The sequence below is a fragment of the Platichthys flesus genome, chromosome 2 (genome assembly GCF_949316205.1).
Source record: "Platichthys flesus chromosome 2, fPlaFle2.1, whole genome shotgun sequence".
Classification (NCBI taxonomy): Eukaryota; Metazoa; Chordata; class Actinopteri; order Pleuronectiformes; family Pleuronectidae; genus Platichthys; species Platichthys flesus.
Genome location: NC_084946.1, coordinates 5311703 through 5331841, shown reverse-complemented (window position 1 = coordinate 5331841; position 20139 = coordinate 5311703). Strand labels below are relative to the sequence as shown.

Below are 20139 nucleotides of genomic sequence, written 5' to 3'. Positions count from 1 at the left end.
CATTATTGATGGTTGCCTTCAAAACTTATAAAAATGAACAATATTCAAAGCAATGAGCAACTTCTTGCTGAAATGCATTTATTTGGAAATCGTGAGAGAACCATATAATCTATTTTGGTTTGGAGGACTTAAAAAGGAGGAATAAATAAAAACAGTATCACAGTCACAAAAAAGTCACAGTTACAAAAGTTGTCTGCTGGAGTCAAAATAAGACCTGCAATTAAAGGCACGTACGTTCAGAGACATTCACTGTTCAAGTGTGGTTTTAATACTTTCATAATGTTATTGCATCTTGTAGATATTATACATTTGTTGTGCGAATTAAACATTGATAACAGCAGACAAGTAAATTCAAATGTAACCAAATATGAAGGGTGTTTCACACATTCAGAGACTCAGAGCAACATCCACTCAATCAATGTTTATGGTAAAGATGATGTGCATTCATCAGGCAGAAAATGTCCTCTTCTGATGGATGCTCCTCTTCTACTCTGATCCTCTGCTTGCACAAGTTTTTCAGCTGGATGTTCTATTTGTGACATAAGCTCTCACTTTTTATGGTGCTTCTTTCTTCCAAAACAGTATTTACAGTGTCAGTGATGAGATTAAATCTCAACAACAAACTGTACATTTACAGGCTCCACACATTCCGGTGGAGCCTTGTGTTCGAGTGACGCTCCAGCCTCATCTGAACTTGAGGTAGGCGGGTACTGTGTAGTTGAAGAGCAGGAAGTCCATACGAAAGAGGTTGTACAGTTTCTTCTGGTAAAAAGGGCTGATGTTCTTGAAGAACTGGGCGGCCATGTCTCCTGTAGTCCTGGTGCTCTTGGACGAGGTGGGGAAGCTGACCTGGTCCTCCACCCCGGCCAGCTGCAGCACGTAGCGGGAGTCCTGCTCCAGCGTCTCGTATTTCCCCACCACGTCATAGTGGATGAGGCAGGGGTGGCACAGAGAGTGCACCCGCTCCCAGTGCTCATTGAAGGGCTCCTCCCTCTGGGTTGCTGGGTCCACGAGATAATACACAAACTCCTCGAACGAGATGTCATTTCCTTTCTCCAGAGCCTCCGGCTGCGGGTCTTGCCTGTGCCGCCGCACTATCTTTGTGCCGTATCGTTTATGAAAAGCTGTGTTGTAGCTCCGTGTGAATTTGTTGCGGTAGGCCGACACCAGCCGCTCGAAGGGCTCCCGGACGAAGACGAACTTCAGGTAGGTGCGCAGGCGCTGGTTAATCTGGGAGGTGGAGTACTCCGACAGGGTGCGGAGGTTTCCTGGCACGTGGGCCTCGTTGGCAGGGATGGCCAGGGGATCTCTGTGGGACCCTGCCACACCCGTCAGAACCATGAGCACCCGCTTCCAGTTGGTGCAGGCCACTTTGGGCACGTAGCAGTAAAGCAAGCCATGCTGGTCATCAACAATGATGTGCTTCAGATCCTCTGGGATGAGGACCCTGCGTTTACGGGTGTAGGAGCTGCAGCCTTCCTCTAACAGCTCCCGCCGGCCATGATGGATTCCCTGTACCGCTGATTCAATCTGCAGGGAGAAGGAAAAGAAAGGACAATGAGGAAGGATAATAAAACATGAAGCGAACACCTAGAAGATAAATGTGGGTTAAGTTCATTCATTTTCCCATTAGTTATAATAGTATAGTCCTCTATGAGTTGATTGCTGACAATAAAGCTAACAACCTTAACGTTAATAAAAAACTGTGCATTGGAAATGCAATGTATGCATGTTCCATATAGGTTAGGGTTATTTAGATCTCGCTCTGACTTTTAAAATCATGATAATCCGAATAGTTTTGAACTAAAATATAAAAAAATGTCCGTCAAGGATAAGTCTATCAATAGAGAAGCTAAGAGAATAAGAAAGTAATTATTTTGTTCATTGGTTAATCGTTAATTTTAATTTCTAAATTCAAATATGAAAATATGTTTTATATTGTTGTCAATTGAAAATCTTTGGGACTGTCGGTCTGACATTTCAGTTTTTGAAAACTGCAAAAGGGTTCAAACATAAAATACATAAAATTTAACCAAGGTTAAAATCCTGAATCTAATGAAGTGGATCAGACGGCAGCTATGGATTGACATTTTTACACCAGAGTAAAGTGGTTTAAATTATGTGCCAGCTCAGTTAAAGATGTACAGAAATCAACCACCACATGTGACCGACATCATCTGTTGTTTAATATATGAGTGCACTGCATGCGTAGCTGGCTAGCCAAACAGTCAGACACTCCCTTTGTAATTAAATTAGGTTGAATTACAAGGAAAAAGGCTGAATGCCCCAAAATTCCTTGACAGATTATTTCAGACAGTCCAATACTGGAGGTGATGGACCTGTGGAGACTGGTAACACTGAACCAACATTAGTGCAGCCTTCTGTCGACTGAGCACAGCCAGAGAGCATCCTGTCCTCCCTAACGCCATTCGAACAGTAACAGCTGCCAGGACAAACATCTTTTCACTCTCATAGAGGAAAAAACAAACCAGAATGTATAACATAAGTTTGCCAACTGGAGCAAAAAGCCAAGACCAACGCCTAGAAGTTCACTGTGTGTGAGAAACTACTCTCAGATACTTCTCCTCTGGAGGTCCTGATCACAGTCCATCCCATGGTTCATCCACTGCTGGATTCAGACTTAATAAAATCAGGGGTCAGCCAGTTCATCTTGGCCTCCTCATAGCGAAAACGTCTTATGCGCTGCTTTCATTTAATCAGGCTGGCTCGCGGCTGCAGTGGTGAGCCTCTCAGTTTGAGTCAGAGCCTTACACTATGTGTGGAGCTGTGGGTTTACTGGCAGACATCAAGCGTACAGACTGGCCATAGAGAGAAAAGCCAGGACTCAACTTCTCCTCTCAGCAGAAATTTGTACAAGGCCGTCTTTCCATCTCCGACTTGAATCTCTTCATGTGAGCCATGTGCTGGATTTGTACACTTTTCTGAGATTAAAATAGCCACCAGGATGCACCACAAGACAAACGTGTCTTTCAAGGAGATTCCAGAGACTTCTTTGTTGTGTTGGGTGAACATGCAAATTGACCGCACGGCTTAATATATTGAAGTCAAGATTCCCTAAGTAACCAAATGCATAAATTCTGGTTTTATGCAGTAGCTAATGTATTTGCTTTTCAGGGCCATATGCTTTCTCCTTTGTTTCAGAAACGTTAAAAACCGCACTAATTAAATATTAAAAAATGAAATAACTATGTGAGGGGCCTTTTACCTGCAGGGAATATCCAGACAACTCTGCAACCCAAGTACTAGAGTACATAAGAGCATCTTTCAGCTAATTGTCTAGATTCTATGAACGACAAACCTTCAGGCTCATTGATTCTCAGCTCAGAGCCTCAACACTGTTTTCAGCAGCAGGCTGATTAAAACACTTTATTTTGGTTAAAGTCCAAATAAATAGACAAAATTGTACTCAAGTAAAAGCATTAACAGTAACCTTAGAGTAAAAGTAAGTACTTGCCATTTGTAACCTATTGCCTAATGCCTACTGTATATTTTGTTTAATACAAGAGCGATTCAAACTTCTTTATATTGATAAAGAACGCTGCAGAAGATTCTTCTGAAAACACTTTGTTGTCATATTAATCAATGGCCGAGTCTCTGCCTCTTCTGAATCCATTTCAGATATTTTTCTTCACCTGTGATGCAGCCGCAGGAGGCGGGCTATAATGTTACCTGCCCACTCTGCCTGGATCAGTCGACCAATACCCATCTCTTTGTCAATTATATATATATAAAAAAACTATGTGATCAGGTAATGCAATTTAATGTAAAAATATAGCGGAGTAGAGAGTATTGATATTTGCCGATATAAGTAGTGGAGTAAAAGTGAAAAGTTACAAAAAAAAAATCTACTTACAATACAGACACGTGACAAATGTGCTTCAGTACACCAACAAAAATAGGTTTTGTTACATCTCCAACGGCCCCCTTTTTATTATCTGCCCAACAATAAACAGTAGCGGACAACGGGGAACATCAGGAGTTTGAGCAAGGGCAACTCAGCTGTGGTTTTTAAGAAACCAATCACTGTCCAAGTTTCTCTTCACAACACTATAACAATTTAACATCTTATATGGTCGATGGAGCTGGATTTGTTTTGTCAGTCTGAGATCCATTATCCTCCACTTTCCTCAATTAGCCTTGCAGCGGAACCCAAGGCAATTATATGCGAATATAAATAAATAAATCACAGTCATTACAATTAATCCAATTCACTGCCTGTTCCCGTCCTGAGGGCCGAGCAGCTTCCTCCTGTTGGGGAAGTGTTTAAGTGGTTTGGAACAAAGAAAATCTCACAAGCAATTAAAAGCCAACCATGTCTTCTGGAGCTGGTTTGTTTTCTGGCATGTCCACCTTCCTTCTCCTCACATGGAGAATTAACTGGAAGCAGCTGTCGCGGAGCTGCTATCTCATCATTGTGCCCCCAACGTGCAGCGCTAACATTCACATGGATGAATAGTTAATGAGCTGCATGGATTTATAGAGAGATAAAGTGTCTATTCAGAGCCCCGCCCAGGGATGTTTGTCGGAGAAAATCTTCCTCAACTGGCAAAATCCGTTCAGACGAGTAATAAATAAATAAACTTCTCTGCAAAAGTAATTGTGTACAGAAGCGCTGCTCTCAGTAAAATAAAAACTGATATAAATGGGCTGTAAACTTTGAGGAAAAGTGAGGTCGCTTGTTGATCTGGAGAAAGCAGGGGTTTTAAATATGTTCTGCTTCTTATTATATGAACTCCATAAAATATGCCAAAAAGCTTGGAGGTTGCTGAGCTGATAATGGTCTGCAGTCCGATGCTCCGCGCAATCGGACCCATGAATCCTCCTCAATAAATGTCACAGGTGTAATTCAACAAAGATGTCTGACCTTTTTTTTCTCTGCTGGATAGAGCAACATCAAAGAAGCTCAACATGAGAAATATCAGAGGGATCAAGACATCACAGCGGTCAGGAGTGATTTGTGTACCAGCCACTAAGTCGCTCAGAGAAAGAGTTACTGTCTTTGTGGTTCAACAGAGATAACACCAGGACGTGCCCGTGCCAAACAGATGCTGAAATTCACCTTTATCCTTCCTATTCCATTCTAATGCCTACTCCTACACAGGTTCAAAACTGCGGGCTGAGCATTTCAGCTTGATTTAAAAAAACAAAACAAGGACCAGATGTACTAGATTTGACGCAGGTTTTATTGCGCCTCAGTTTTTAGGATGTCAGCGTCGTAAGTGTGTGCCTCTCTCCTCACTGCACATGTATTTAAAGAAGGACTGTCCAAAGAGTAAGAGGTGACATGTTAACAGAGGATGATTAAGTGTCCCAGTGGACTCGCTGAGGTCGCATTAAAAGCAACTCCCAAAAGTTTACAAGAGTCACAGAGAAAAAAGCTGTGTGGTATAAATATATATATTTATATAGTTTCTTTCTTTTCTTAGGGATCTCATACAAATCCCACCTCTGAATGGGAGCTGTCCTTCAATTGCAGAGGGAGAGAATAGGGCAGTATCAGACGGACGCAGCCCAGCAGCTGATAATGAGCTTCATAGAATCTGGCTGAGGAAGAGTCTCCAGTCAAGCTATAGAGACTCTGTAAGGCTGTACTTAAGCACAGCGGTGGTTCACAGGATAATCTTTTGTTTGACTATTACTTACACATACAGTATCCTCTTCAGACAGAATTTCTCCTGAGTGGCAAAACCTTTATAATCCAATCTCTAGCCAACCTAAATAGACTTTTCTTATATAGTTACTGAGCCTAAAGATCAGACGGTCACATTATTTCGTTTTACTTTTGGCCAAACTCTCTTGTGGTTAATACTGTCTGCCAGTCATTGATTTGGCCTTTTCCTCCACCATCCTAACATACCTGGCTTCAGTGGCAGGAACAAGTGGATCATTAATGTCCATCCATCGTATCACTTGCCCAAACGACTTGTCTGAATATATTAATCAGAGTGTACATTGAGTATGTCGTCAGAAATATGGGAATATTTGCCCAGAAAATGCAAGAATAAGTCTGGATAAATACTTTACTTTCATATAAATATTCAACATGTGTCATGGAGTGACATTACTGACTATTTGTAGAAAAGTCAGTGGGTTGTCTTGCATAAACAGACCCATCTTTAAAGAGCTGTGTCAGCGCTGGATAAAGGTCTGGCTGAACCCATTATGTGTCTGCTATGAGAGGGAAAACGCCCTGGGTCTGTTTGTTTTTCTCTCACTAATCACAGTCATGTTGGGCCTCATTAAGCCAAGGATGCTGCCCCTGCAAAATGGTGTCAGGAACCAACTGGTGTAAGTGATCACGGTCGTTAAAATGGCACATTTTCCAAACAAGTAGGGACAAAAAATAGCATATATGTTTAAAAACAGTAACAAGCAAGAAAAAGAAGGGGAGGAGTTTTTAGAGCTGATGGCCGATGGCAGCCCTTTCTACATTGTGTATCCAAGGAGTCACAGGAGAGATAGAGAGGACTGACCTGGTCACCATCGTACAGCGTCTGTAGAGGACTTCTCCTCGACTTCTGCCCACTGCTTCTCTCACCGACCGGCTCCGAGGCTGAGGAGAGACAAACAGGTAAAGGTTAAAAAAGACAAATATTTTTGAACTGACTGCATTTACTATCACACAAAATACCATTTTATGGTTGAAAAAACTGAATTGTTCATATTTACTTTCCCTAAGGTCATATTTTCAGTATCTACCTGTATATGAGATATGGCTTTAAAAACTACAGAAGAACATCAAAAATATCATTGTAAGGCATATGGATATGAAAAATTGTATTGCTCTGTAGATGCAGATAAAGGAAGATTAAATCATCTGAATTAAAACAAATCCAACATATAAATAAATATTTTATTTGTTTTAAACTACTTCAATTTAATTTGACTTATATAATGAAATCTACTTTACTACTACTACTACTACATATCTACCTCCATAGCCAAGGCTGGAATCCAACTGACATGAGAACATACTGACTTAAACTTTTGTTCATTTAGATTATGGAAAGTTTATCACTTTTAACACATACAAATTATAAAGAACTGTTCAAACTTAGAAATGTTGGATGGCAACAATAATGTGAATTTTCTTGCTTTCTTATTACAGTGGCAGTAGGCAAAGCAGTTTTTGGCAGTTTGAACCTACAATTTTCTATATTTAAGGAGTTACTTTTGTCAGACCGTGTGGGTTGAAGAGCAGCAGAGAGAGAAAGAAAAGGACCTTCAGTCTGGTTATATCCAGAAACAAAGTTAGAGCTATTGTTTGCAGTGATGATAACTCTGTGTAAAAACAACAATTCATGGATTTACAGAGTTTCTTGTCAAGGAACAGTGACTTTTTGGTCAATATGCTTTTCTAAGTTAAGATATACCAAGCTAAATTAAGACAGGTAAACTAGTCTGTCCCCTGATTATTATAGATTTATATTTTGTACAAATATATGTGTGATTATGACTGCATTCGTGACAAACTATGAGTTGCTACTTCAATTGCTGACTTCTCTAATATTTTGCAAATGTCCTCTAGCACATGCTGCATTTACATAACATTTTGAAGCCGTCAGTCTGACCAGAGACGGGCCCAGAACACTAAAGCCATTTCTGACATGACCTTCGGAGGATGTACAAAGAATTGGGTCCGGACTTTCTCCAGAATTTTCCTGTCACACATGCACAACTCAGCAAGAGGTTCTCCGCTCAGATGCATTCACAACAACACAAAGGTTTCTGGTTGGATTCAGGTGAGGGGTGGTGCAGCAGACAGAGGCAGGACGTCGGCTCTTATCACCAAAAGCTCTCCTGATATCTTTATCTGCATCATCAACACACCCACTCGCTCGCAGGGAATCGTGCAGAGGACCTCCTGCTGTGTCCTCACATCGCCTTTATACAAGGGAGCCAGTCACAGAAAGTCTGCAGAAAGTTCGGGATCTCTCACTCTCTCTCACTCACACATTTGTGTTCACACATAAAGCGGTTCCGGACAAAGAGTGGGACTCTGCGCAGTTCATCGCAGGCCTGAAGCAACTTATCAGAGAACTGACGGGTCTTTTCAACACAAAAAAAGATCTTAAATCTTAAAAACAAAACAGTTTTAACAGAAGATCACCTGAAAATGTTGTCTTATCTTTATTAACTGCATGTACAAATACTTTTACCAAATTGTGTAATGTGAATGATGCAGTAAAACACAAGCACCAACCACAGAACACCAACAGACTGACAGCAGATTGGCGGCCATATTTCAGAAAAAGCCTTAAAAAGGGACCATGTTTGCGTGCGTGCTTGCGTTTGTGCGTGTGCGTGCGTGTGTGTGCGTGCACACATCTCCCTCTCCTCACTGTGGTGTGACCAGGGCAGTCATGGGAGCCAAGCAGCTTATGAGCTGTAAACCCACTGACACACTAATGGTGGGGACAGCCAACAAGACATGTACAGTAGAGAATGTGTGGTTATTACCAGTAACTAGTAATATGAGATACAGTATATGAAATACATTTTTTACAGAGTTATCAAAGGTCATATCAGTGAATTGTTGAGGTGATCGATCAACCATTGATAATATATTCTGATGTTGAAATAAAACAGATTGGAGAACTGGCTCCTGATCTAACATTTCGAGGGCTTTGAACCAAAGAAGCACAAGTGACATGTTGTCAACTTTACAGGAAGAACAAAGAAAAAAACTGACTATAGTTTGATCTGAATTCATGTCCTGCTTTCCAACTTTTTCCTTTCAAAACATCATTTCAAAACATTTTATGCATAGGGCTGAATGAGCAATATTTTATCAATTATTAAAAATATATTTTTCAAATCAAAGTCACATGTGTCCCATTTTATAATCTTTCACAGCTATAGAACGTGAGTGCATCTGGTGACAATATGAGAAAAGCATTACATAACTGAGTTTAGAAGAAACAACAATCCACTGTAAACAAATAAAATATGACATAAAAACCTTTGACCAGATTGACAACTGAGCGGACATTACCGATGTCTCTATAATAATACAAATAATATGTTTAATTGAATGCTTAATTTGGTTTTCCACAGGTTTCAACAAGTTACATTTGAGACTTAGAGACCAGAATGAATGAGATTTTTGACTATGTCCACTATGGCTGATAAAACAGAGTATTAAAGATACCCAGAATAACTCACTACACTACAGTGGAAGCATCGGGTGAGGCTACAACGCCAAGTCATGTCTCAATCTACAGACAGAGACAGTAGGTTACCAAAATCATTCCCATGGTCAATTGTGAAATAGTCTGACAGTTATCAGCTCCTTCTTGGTCTTTTTTGAGGTCTGTACAGCATGCAAATATCTGTATCGTTGAGAAAGAACTACCACACACAGACACACTACAACACTATGCATGTTGCCAAAATATTGCTAAAAAAACATGACACCTCGACAGAAGCAGTGTTAAATGAACATTAACATCATGTAGACCTACTTAAACATATTTAGGACATATAATATTTTGATGTATTTCAAAGTTTTTACGGCCTAAAAGATATTACAATTTTACACCCTTAATACACTGCGGAGGAGATTTCACAACATTCAGAATATTGAGGAGGCCACTGTTTGTTGAGGATATTAATGTATTTGATGGAGGGCATGAACGTTTCTGATGGATTTGTGAACCGGTATCCCTGCTGGGGACTGGCTAACCTGTAAAGCCTGGTACAAGTCCACATAGGAGAGAGGGATACTGCCCTTTGTACACAGAGAGAGTTCAGGATCTTAAACTACAGTAAACCCAGTTGGACACGTGTTCCACTCCCTGACATAGTGCTTTGTCAGACAGTTCATATTTTAACTGAATACCTTTTGGATCATCTTTCATGGAGCACAGCCATTTGATTTTCTCCCAACAAATTATTTATCCCTCGTGTCTTCGGTTTTCTTTCACATCATGTGTTTTGTGACTTCACAGATAAATTTCCTCTTTCCTCACTGTGTGTTGAGCAACCGCAACAAAGCCAAAGAAAACAACTCTATTGACTAAGTTCAGTCCCCTCGTATGGTATGCTCCTTCTTGTAGTCTTTACGAGGCTGTGGTGCCCCTCTGGACTGTACACAGGCGCATTCTTTCTGCTGGTCTCAGTAGATACATGGACACTGTCACATTCCATCTGGCTGAGTCCAGACGACATGAATTTATGGTCAATAATGTTAAAAGGCGAGTTTTTTACGGCACAGAGACACATGGCACTAAAAGCAGCATCCCTGCTCTGACTTTAGCTTGGCTGATTCCCTAACTTGACAATATACAATCAAGTTTGTTAAGAAGATGTATCTCTACCATCAGAGCTGTCCGATGACTTCGAACTAGTCCCCTTTTTGGGACACTGAGTCTCCGTCCCCTCAAAAGGTGGACACTTGATGCCCTCAAATTTGACTTGTGATCTCTAGGTCAGGCAAAGGGACATGGATGCTAAAATTAACATTGCTGTCCCCACATAAATGTCACAGGAGTTCAAATTCAGCAAACCAGCAGGTTGTTATTTTAATGCAGGAAATGAAAAGGCATTAAAACAGAGGGGAGACATGAGGCCAGTGGGAATATAAACATTTTCCTCAGACGTATTATAAAATAAACTCCATAATTTCATTCAATTTTAAAGTTTAATCTGTAGAGGAACCAGTAAACTCTGAGCTTTCATAAAATCCAAAGGTCTCGGGTAAATAATACCAAATTGATATGTGATAAATGATAATGTTGCTTCTTGAGTTCATGTGAACTGGCCAAAAACCTGGTATCATTCCTCAGGGGTCTTCATGTCATTGACAAACAACAACCAACAATTCAATCGATAATAGACATTGTAAAGATGGCAAGATGTCATTTGTATTATGATAACAAAGGACATCTTGACCAGCACAAAGAACAAGTCAAGTAATTATGGTTAATTCTCCCAGAAAATGCATAATCCTCTTAATCAGCGCATAGACCACTGCCAAGAAGCCAGATTATGCCTTATTAAAGCACGAGGAGTCAGAGATGCTGCCGGATGCTGCTGCCAAAGAGAGGCTTTGTCCTCTGCCTCCAGTTACCAAGGTGAGGGGAGCTACAGAACACTGAGTTAGTTGCTTTCTAAACACATTACCACTTCCTTATGGAAATTACCAGCAAGTCAGTAACACATTTCCAACAGGACCACTCCCAAAGCCACCCCACCCCAGGTTAAAAAGAATTAAGGTCTGAAATGAGTTAGGAACTGAAAAATACCAGTGTTTCAGCAACAAGCTGAAAAGGTGCATTGTGTGTCATCACTCCCTTGTAAATGTAGCATCACTCGGCAAGTGAGAACATTAAAAATCTAAATGTTTCCTAAAGTACTGAACAAAGAACTTGATTAATTGTGAAAGCTGAACTGCAGGATATCAGGGGAAACAGAGGTTGGACAAAAAAGACTGGCCTATATTTGGCCACAGGGAGAATGCCGTGTTTCCAAAAGGCACAGCAGGTGCTACAAAGACACAGGTAACTTCTCAAGTTATATTGTCTCCTACCATATATGCGGTTCTATGCAACACTGTCTCAGTTTTTAGCTCAAATTCTTCCACTGAGGAGATTCACCAACCCCAACTAAGGACTATTCAAAGAAAGCAGTGGTCCTGTTGGTTTAACCCTGTCTAGACCCCAAACTTTGCAGCATTCCTCTCTCCTCTTACAGAACTGAGGCCTTAAAAAATGCAAAAAATAGAAGGGCTGATGTGTGTTCCTCCCGTCCAGGCCATAAACGGAGCACTGTGTTTAGGTCCCACTGGGAAAACTGGGGCCCCCTCCCTGCCTCCTTGGCCTCTCATGCCAGAGAGCAGCTTCACTAAGAGACACACTGTACAAGGGAAAGCCTAATCCTTTGAGGCCACAAATGTGTGTCTAAGGGGTGTTAGTGCAAAAGCGGCGGCATGTGGGTGGTGTAGTATGATAAATGCATGCAAGTGAGATGAGTTTGATCATGTTCATAAGACAGAGGTCTGGTGTGCACATGTGGTAACACACATTAATGTGCTCACTGATAATTATGGAATGCAGTTGCAGCCTCCGTCAATATCACTCTGCAAAGGGTGAAAATGACAAAATACGTAGTAAAGTCAAATATTGAGTAGTGACATATGCAGCTGTTGGATGAGCTGGTGTCCAAAGATGTGTACTCTGCTCCTCTGTTGGATCCCCTCCAGTGTTAAAATCATTAACTGGAGAGTTGATTGCCTGCCACACTGCTGCAAATGCTCCAGAATCTGGCTTAGCTCTGTGTTCCAGCCAGGACATGCAAGTCCATTTTCACAACTGTCTGTTATTGTTCAATGAAACCCTAGGGCTAATGTGTATGACCAATACTCCCAGAGGGGGGAAAGAGAGGTAAATATTATTAGTATGGGGATTGTGTCCTTGTGAGACCAGCCCGCAGAATTTGTTCTAACAAGTCCATCATGGCCAATGAGACTTTTGCAGGCACAGGGCCCCGACCCTTCCAGAGACGCCTCAGTCTCATGTCCTCTATCTACCCAGCACTTCATGCAGCCCTAAGCAGGTGAGGGGCTGTGTTGTTCTCCCTTAGGGAATACTGGTTATACAAATAACCCCCAGTTGCTTTGCAGTTGCTATCCACTTATGCAGAGGGACTGAGATGACTAAGCCCTGAAACAGCAGTGACCTCAAACTCGCTTTTAAAACAATACTGGCACCCTTTCAGCACCAGTATTGTTTTAAAAGTATCAATTTAGAACGATAACCGACCCTGGATTCATCAGAAAACCAAGTGATCTTAGCCTGACCAGTTTGCTCCCACATAGCAGCACTTAGACTTTAATAGAAAATACATTTTGTCGAGGGGGGGTTTGAGCAATATCTAAAGCTAAAGACAAATCCTCGAGTATAGGGCAGATGGTCTAAATGAAAAATAAAAACATGATTCTGTATACTAGCAGAATAATTGGCTCCTGCTTTTCTTTGCTATGAATATGCAGCTGATTGGAGGAGGTTGGAAAAGTGGTGCTACCCTGACCCCCAATTAGATCCCCTCAGATAACTGAGCACCTGATATGCTGCTAGAGGGAAAAAGTTATGAAAGTTATTATGACTTCGCAGCATATGATATCATGAAGTCACAGACTGTTCCTTTGTGCGGGGTTTGTTCTGTTTTTTAATTGGATAAAGGTAACATCCACATCCAGTCTTCATCATTTCTTTGTGGACAGCCACTTTTCAGCTGATGGGCTGAGCTCTTTCCACTGACACCACAAGTGTTCCAATGAAGATGAAGTGCTGAACAGTTTTTTTTATGACTCTTGTGGCCTCCAGTCAAGCCCAGACAAGGCAGGTATGACTAGGGAATGGATGCCTTAGCAATACACAGATGATCACAATTGTCCCAAAGCCCAAACAGCACAGCCGAATTTTGCTTGTCATTCACTGGGTTGAACTTGCTTCCAGATAACCATGAACTCAAATCTGTATGTATTAATTTTACTGGTGACACATACTTTATACTCCTGGGTTTCATTCCCAGCAGTATGGGAGAAGATCCCAACAATGCTATAAAACATAACAACACATGTCAGACCATGCTGCACCATTCATTAATCCATTTCCTTTGGCTGTACATTCCTTTGTAATGTGATTACTCTCACGCAGACTTATTTAGCCTTTTTAAAACCAATATGAACTTTAACCCAGATGAAGCAAGAGAGGGAGCATGCAGGTGCTCTAAATGCTAATAGGACGGACTGGCTGCATATCTGAAACCAATTTCAAGTCATTTAAAGCTGACAGGAAGGTTTACAGCCTGAAATATGATACACTTTCCATGTGCATTCAAGCTACACAACAATAAAATAAAAGGTTACTTCTTAAATCCTCTTACATGATACATAACCTTATTTCCAATATGCATTTGATCACATACCCTGTGCCTCTTTGAAGCACGTCACCAGAAATGAATCCCACATGTCTGTAAGATAAATGGTCTGTATCTGTATAACAGCTTTCTAATCTTGACCACTGGAAGATCTTTACTGTACAGTTTTTGCCATTCACCAACACAGTCACATTCATACAGTGCATCTCTGTGCCGCACTTTCTCTATCATACATCATTCACACACTGCCAGCACAGCCGTCAGGGGCAATTTGGGGTGCAGTGTCTTGCCACTTCGGCACATGGAATGGGGAGACTGGGGTCGAACCGCTCAGATTCTGGTTAGTGGACAACCCGCACCATGGCCTGAGCCCCAGCCTCAACCCTTCAAAAGGAGAGGTGTAACAAATAACATGATAAAGTGCTCTGTTGAAGCAGGGCCAGCTCATCATGTCGGGGACACAGGCGGTTGCCAAGGACACAGCAGGTCAGGGAGGTGCCACTCACGTTGTTTTATTAATCATGGTTACAGTGACAACAATATCGATAAAGAGGCCTTTCAATAATGATGGCACAAATACTGCACCAACTGAACAGTCAGTCGACGCTGCACACCACTGCACACTGAATGTGGTGTTGTTGTAATGGAGACTCTTTGATGCACAATTGTGATCACTGGTCAACATTGATTCAGTTACTTTTATTTTAATAAACTCAAATTATTTCCTCCACCAAAGTCTGTCTGCTCATCAGTTCGTTCATTTGTCAGCAGGATTGTGCAAAAACCACTAAACAGATTTACACCAAATGAGGTGGAATGATGGGACAGGGGCCAAGAAATAATCTTTTCAATTTTGGCGTAAATTCGGACAAAGGATCCAGGAATTTTTTCCTGGAGGATGATGAAGGGATTTATATGAAAACTGTGACTGCGTCCAGAAACGTGTCAAAGAAAAGACATGTAACAATAATCAGCTAAATGTACTGCAGCAAAATAAGTCCCTGGGGTTTCCTAATATCTAAGAGGTTTTGGGTTAAATATTTTAGAAAGGTGTTTTAGATCTAATTTATGTGAACTACTACATACACTGTCTGATGCACGATATTCTATAAGATCATATGTTCGTAGAATGTCTGTTCTGTGAGAGTCATGTCTAAAAAATTAACTTTTCACGAGCTAGGATAAACATCCTGTCTCCCGCTTTGTGACAGCATTTTCCACGAGCTGACCCACGAATGTTTTCAGATAGTTTATTTATCTGAAAGGATCTCTTCATCCTTAGATTCATCACACATTCTCAAAATCAACATGGGGGTGGAGGGGCGCCAGATCATTATCTTACCTCGGGCACCAAAATGGCTGCAGCCGGCCTCGAGTTGGAGTCAAACTCTCCAATGGTAAAAAAAAACCGTTGAACATTCAGGTGTTGGTGCATAGATAGCTTTGAATGTTTGTGTATCATTTTTTTCATCTTGTGAACAACAGCGTTTTTTTCTACACATCTTGCAGGATGCAACACTGGCGAGACAGCGAGGTGAGGGAGCTTCTCATTTTCTGGCACCATGGGGTAAAAAAAAAAACAGAAAGGCACAGTCTTCTACTGGAAATGCGGAAAGAGTCAGTCGGCTTTTTTAACAGGTTTCCCAATTTTTGGAATAACAAACTGTGTATAATCTGAGTATTGGTGTAAAAGAGGAGCAATACCAGTTAAGCCAGCATATGCAGCATCAGGGAGCTCAAAGTGACTGAATGCAACACAGTCATCATCACATTAATCTCTCAAACTTCACACTTGCAGTTGTGTGCTCTGACTTTCTGTACAAACACACAAGCAGCTCAATGAAACGTTAACCCACAACAAAACAAGGTGGACATGAACCGTGTCCCACCAGTCAAGGGATTCAAGGTGTTCTCTTTAACCCCCGAACATTAGTTTGAAATTCTCCTGCTGGTCTGTTATACAGTCTTCTCCCTGTGTCACACATCAGACACATCCAGAGCTGACTGACCCCTCTCTCTCTCTAAAAAAAACCCTCCTCACAGTATGTACCATATATGCTCCCTTGGCCCACGATCGAGCTGGGCATGTGTGAATGAGGCCATTGTATGTGGCAGGGACCAGGAAGAGGTGGAAACAGATCTGGGTGAGGGCCGACCAGCTTCCAGCACAGCTGCAACTTCTCCCAGCCTCGCTCCACGTAGCAGAGGAAACCCTACAGCTAAACAGTGTGCTAATCAAAGGGTTCCTCCTCCAAGATCTGAGGCCCTCACAGCGGGCGGTAGTGGAGAGAGGGATGAGCATGGTGGCACGGAGGGAGGACAGTGACACAATGTAAAGGAAGCTGGGATATGTGAGGCTCAATCACTTCCACTGCACATCTTTTCCTCCACTCATGCCCATATGACTGAGCTGGATTATCACCATGTCTCCCAGTAATGTCAGCGGACAGCATGAATGGCTGTGATCATTAGGACAGGCAGATGGAACATGAACCCAACCAGGATGTGACCAGCTGATCTTCTGCCGTGTGAACTCTGAGACCAAACAAAATGTGGAGTTTGGATTTCACAATTTCTTTCGCTGCTGTGAAGCTAAATTTCCCCAGAGCGGGACTAATAAAGGACTAATCTTATCTTTTCATATATTATAATGTTCTATTCTATATACAAAGAATTTAAATCATTTCAAAGCTCTTTTGGGATCCAACATCTTATTTTGTACATGTGTTAATGGGACATATAACAGAAGAGCATGGATGAACTGTTGATACTTTTTCAATAAATTGTAACATATTCACTATTGAAGAAAAATATAATAGGCTTTGTGTGTTTCTATTATGTTAAGGTTCTATTAACACAATTAATTTGGATCTCTTTAATAAATAATCTTGTCCTTCATTTAATTATTGGTGTTGTTAGATGAGACCAGAGGGGGGATGATGTAGTGACAGAATAAATAATGTTGAATTAATTGTCTTTATTTGTTTACTAATAATTGTGTCTTTGGGTTTTTTAGACTAGTTAGGGAGACAATTGGACATAAAGAGGGGGGAGGGGTTTAGATGAAATATATAATGTAAAAAATACATATTTCGATAATAACGTGCTCACCTGTCTTGAGGTTGCTGTTGAAGTAGACGACGATCATGATGAAACAACCCAGAGACAGGGCGAACACCATGCGGATGACTTTAGGCTTCCTCATCCTGAGGCTCTGGAAGCGACCGAGGACCCGAGCCGAGTCCTGCCGGGGATCATGCGCGGAGGAGGAGGCTGTTTCGGAGCTCTGGCGGTGGTCCGCTGGTATCTACTTGATGACGGACAGGAGCATGGATCCGGCTCTCTGACCTCTGGTGCTCCTCAGCCCCCAGTACATCCTGACATAGTCCGCTCCGGGAGGCGCAGTAGCGGGGGAGCAGAGGAGCCGGGCGGCGGGCTGTGGCGGCTATGAACACCGAGCTGTGGACCGAGCTCAGGCCGCCGCTCTGTGTGTGTAAAGGAGGATTTGTGTGGCACAGCCAGCGGTTGGCTCCCTGGTTTAACCCTTTCTCTCCACACGGGTCTGAGTCTGCACCCGATGAGCTGGGCTGCAGCCACATCACTGCTTTCACGTTTCCGTTACGAGGTTTCAAAATAAAACCAACACACTGTGTTCGCCTTCATTCGCCAGTCCAAATAGAAACCGTGAGAATCTTTCTTGCTGACAGGACCTGAAAACCTGGAGCAGATTAACAAGCCAACCCCAGGAACTAAAATAAATCGATCACATTTTTTTTCTAATATCCCATATTCATAACTCACAGTTCATCTCTTAGGGCTTAACAATGTGCAAAGTCCTCTCTCCTTAACCCTCAACAAGAGCAAGGAAAATCGACAAAAAAAAACGCATGAAACTATTATTCAAGTGATACAATTGAGTAAGGGTGACATTTCAAGGTTAAAAATAGTTTAGAGCCCAAGTTGTGTGAAATTCTGTGACTTAAACCATGGTGTTAATTAAAGCTTTGGATCTGATAAAATCAACTATACCACTGAATATATCTGTATACGTTGGTTTCCAGCTGAGGAAAGTGGTTTATTTAAATGTAATTGATCCCAATCGACATGCCCAGGTGTCCTTGGGTAACATGTTGAACCCCAGATTGCCCCTGACGACTGTGCTGGTGATTTCTGAAGGTGATTATGACCTCAAATCACATTATAAAAATAAATAGTCTTGCCTGCTTTTGCTCCACTCACAGATAAAGTTTCTAGAAACAAAATTTGTAATATATATAGAAAGACTCCAGGGACACTTTTAAAATGCTGCTGGAATACTTTTATAATCCTTGAATGAAGGCCTTGTACATGTAATGCAATATTTTTCTCAGTCGTGGGGGAGAACAGGGTAAGATGAGACACTTTTTACATTTCATGATTTTACTGCAAAACAAACATAACTCAGGTTCTTGTGTTCCCATGGATATTAAAACAAGTAATCTAATTATTATGGTTTCAGAACAGTGACCCATCCAAAAAGTTGCTCCTTTGGCACAACTTACCCCATGGTGGGGTAAAATGATCATGGTGATGGGGTAAATTGAGTCTTCTGTGGCTAAATGGTGCCACTATTAAAAGCTGATGTTAAAATGGGACAAAATCCATGCCATCAATTTAACAAAGGCAAAACATGAATACTTAAAGTAAAACCATATAAATGTTTACTGTTCAACATGTGACTTATACATTTTAGAGTAGGATTAAACTTTGATCTTTGTCTGCCAGCAACAGAAATAAAGTTTTCTTGTACTTTTTTGTACGTACAGCATGTTTGTGTGACTTAAATTAACATTATCAGGTAGGTATTTATTACATGAACATTGTAACGTCTGTAACAGAGATCAAACATCAACATGAACTTGTAACCATGACACTATGTGTGTATGGGAGTGCACGTTAGTGTGTGTGTGTGTGTGTGTGTGTGTGTGTGTGTGTGTGTGTGTGTGTGTGTGTGAGCGGTGAAAAATGACTGACCATTGCTTAAATTTAGTAATTTTAGTACCTCAGCTCAATAGTTGTGTTAAGTTTAGTACCTTGTTTTGTAGCCTTAAATTGACTTAAATTAACATGTAATATTGTTAAAAACATATCTATTTTAATTAAGATACTAGACTGATAACTTTAGAAACATGATGCACTGTGCTTTACACAAAGCTGAATTGCTTTGGTTTGCTTTCCACTCTCTCCATGTGCTTGAGTCAAAAATGGAATGACTACACATTTTCTTAATTTGTGGTCACATCATAAATATTTCCTTTAAGGGTTATCTACATACATGGGGTGGCTAATCTTATGCACTGGCTCGACCCACCCTGTTCTCCCCCACTTGTATCTTAACTTGATAAAAGGACCTAAATACTAAAATAGAAGGCCATGAAAACATAGGCCTGCACATATATTGTGCTGTTTAATAAATGGGTAAGCGTTAAATAAAAAAATATTAAGTTAAGTTTCTGCTTTTATTTTGAAGCCAAACGCAAAGCATATCCGCTGCAAGTCAATATTTATCTTGTTGTCTTCACACAGCTCTAGTGCCACAAATATCAACCTTAGTCCAAGATGTGACAAACTGATGGACTGGTGTTCAGCCAAGACATCTGCTGCTGATTTCACCACATGTCTCCTCTGTAGCACTTCATCACTCACCATTAAATTATCTTCTCCTGTGCATGTTTGTATTTTTTTATTTATATTTTTACATTTCTCATGATTTATTCCCGCAGCCTCATTCTGAATTGGTCGAATTCCTCATTCAACTGTGACACAGACACACACACATGAACACAAGAACACACAAGAACACACAAGAATACTGGTGCTTAGCTGAAACACAAATATGAGTAAGGACAAAGATCAGGCAATGATAAACTCACAGATCTGTTTCCCGATGCAGATAATCAACAACAGAAATATTAGCAATATAAATGTTTTAAGTGGTAAGTTTATTATAATGATAGACAATACATAAACAAAGAAAAAAAACAACACAATTTTAAATGATCTGTGACGTTACAGGTTGTGTTCCATTGTATACTGTATGTAATGGAGTTTAAAGGAGAAAGTAACTTTACAAATAGTACATACAATTCCACTTAAACAATGAAGCACTTCTGCTGCAATTCACAGAACTGAGATTTTATCTGCTTGACATTTTCAATGTCCTTTTCACCAAACACTTCCTGGTACAGCTGCAGTCAC

General features: G+C 41.0%; 1 protein-coding gene across 1 annotated transcript; it reads right to left on the bottom strand.

Moving 5' to 3' along the window:
• Positions 1-43: 43 nt before the first annotated feature.
• On the bottom strand, positions 44-17446 carry si:ch211-236h17.3 (carbohydrate sulfotransferase 11). The gene is made up of 3 exons (XM_062394778.1): positions 17014-17446; positions 6495-6574; positions 44-1530 (listed from the first exon to the last, which is right to left on the bottom strand). The coding sequence occupies exons 1-3, from the start codon at positions 17105-17107 to the stop codon at positions 685-687; spliced, it is 1020 nt and encodes a 339-aa protein (XP_062250762.1). The 5' UTR covers positions 17108-17446; the 3' UTR covers positions 44-684.
• Positions 17447-20139: the final 2693 nt, after the last annotated feature.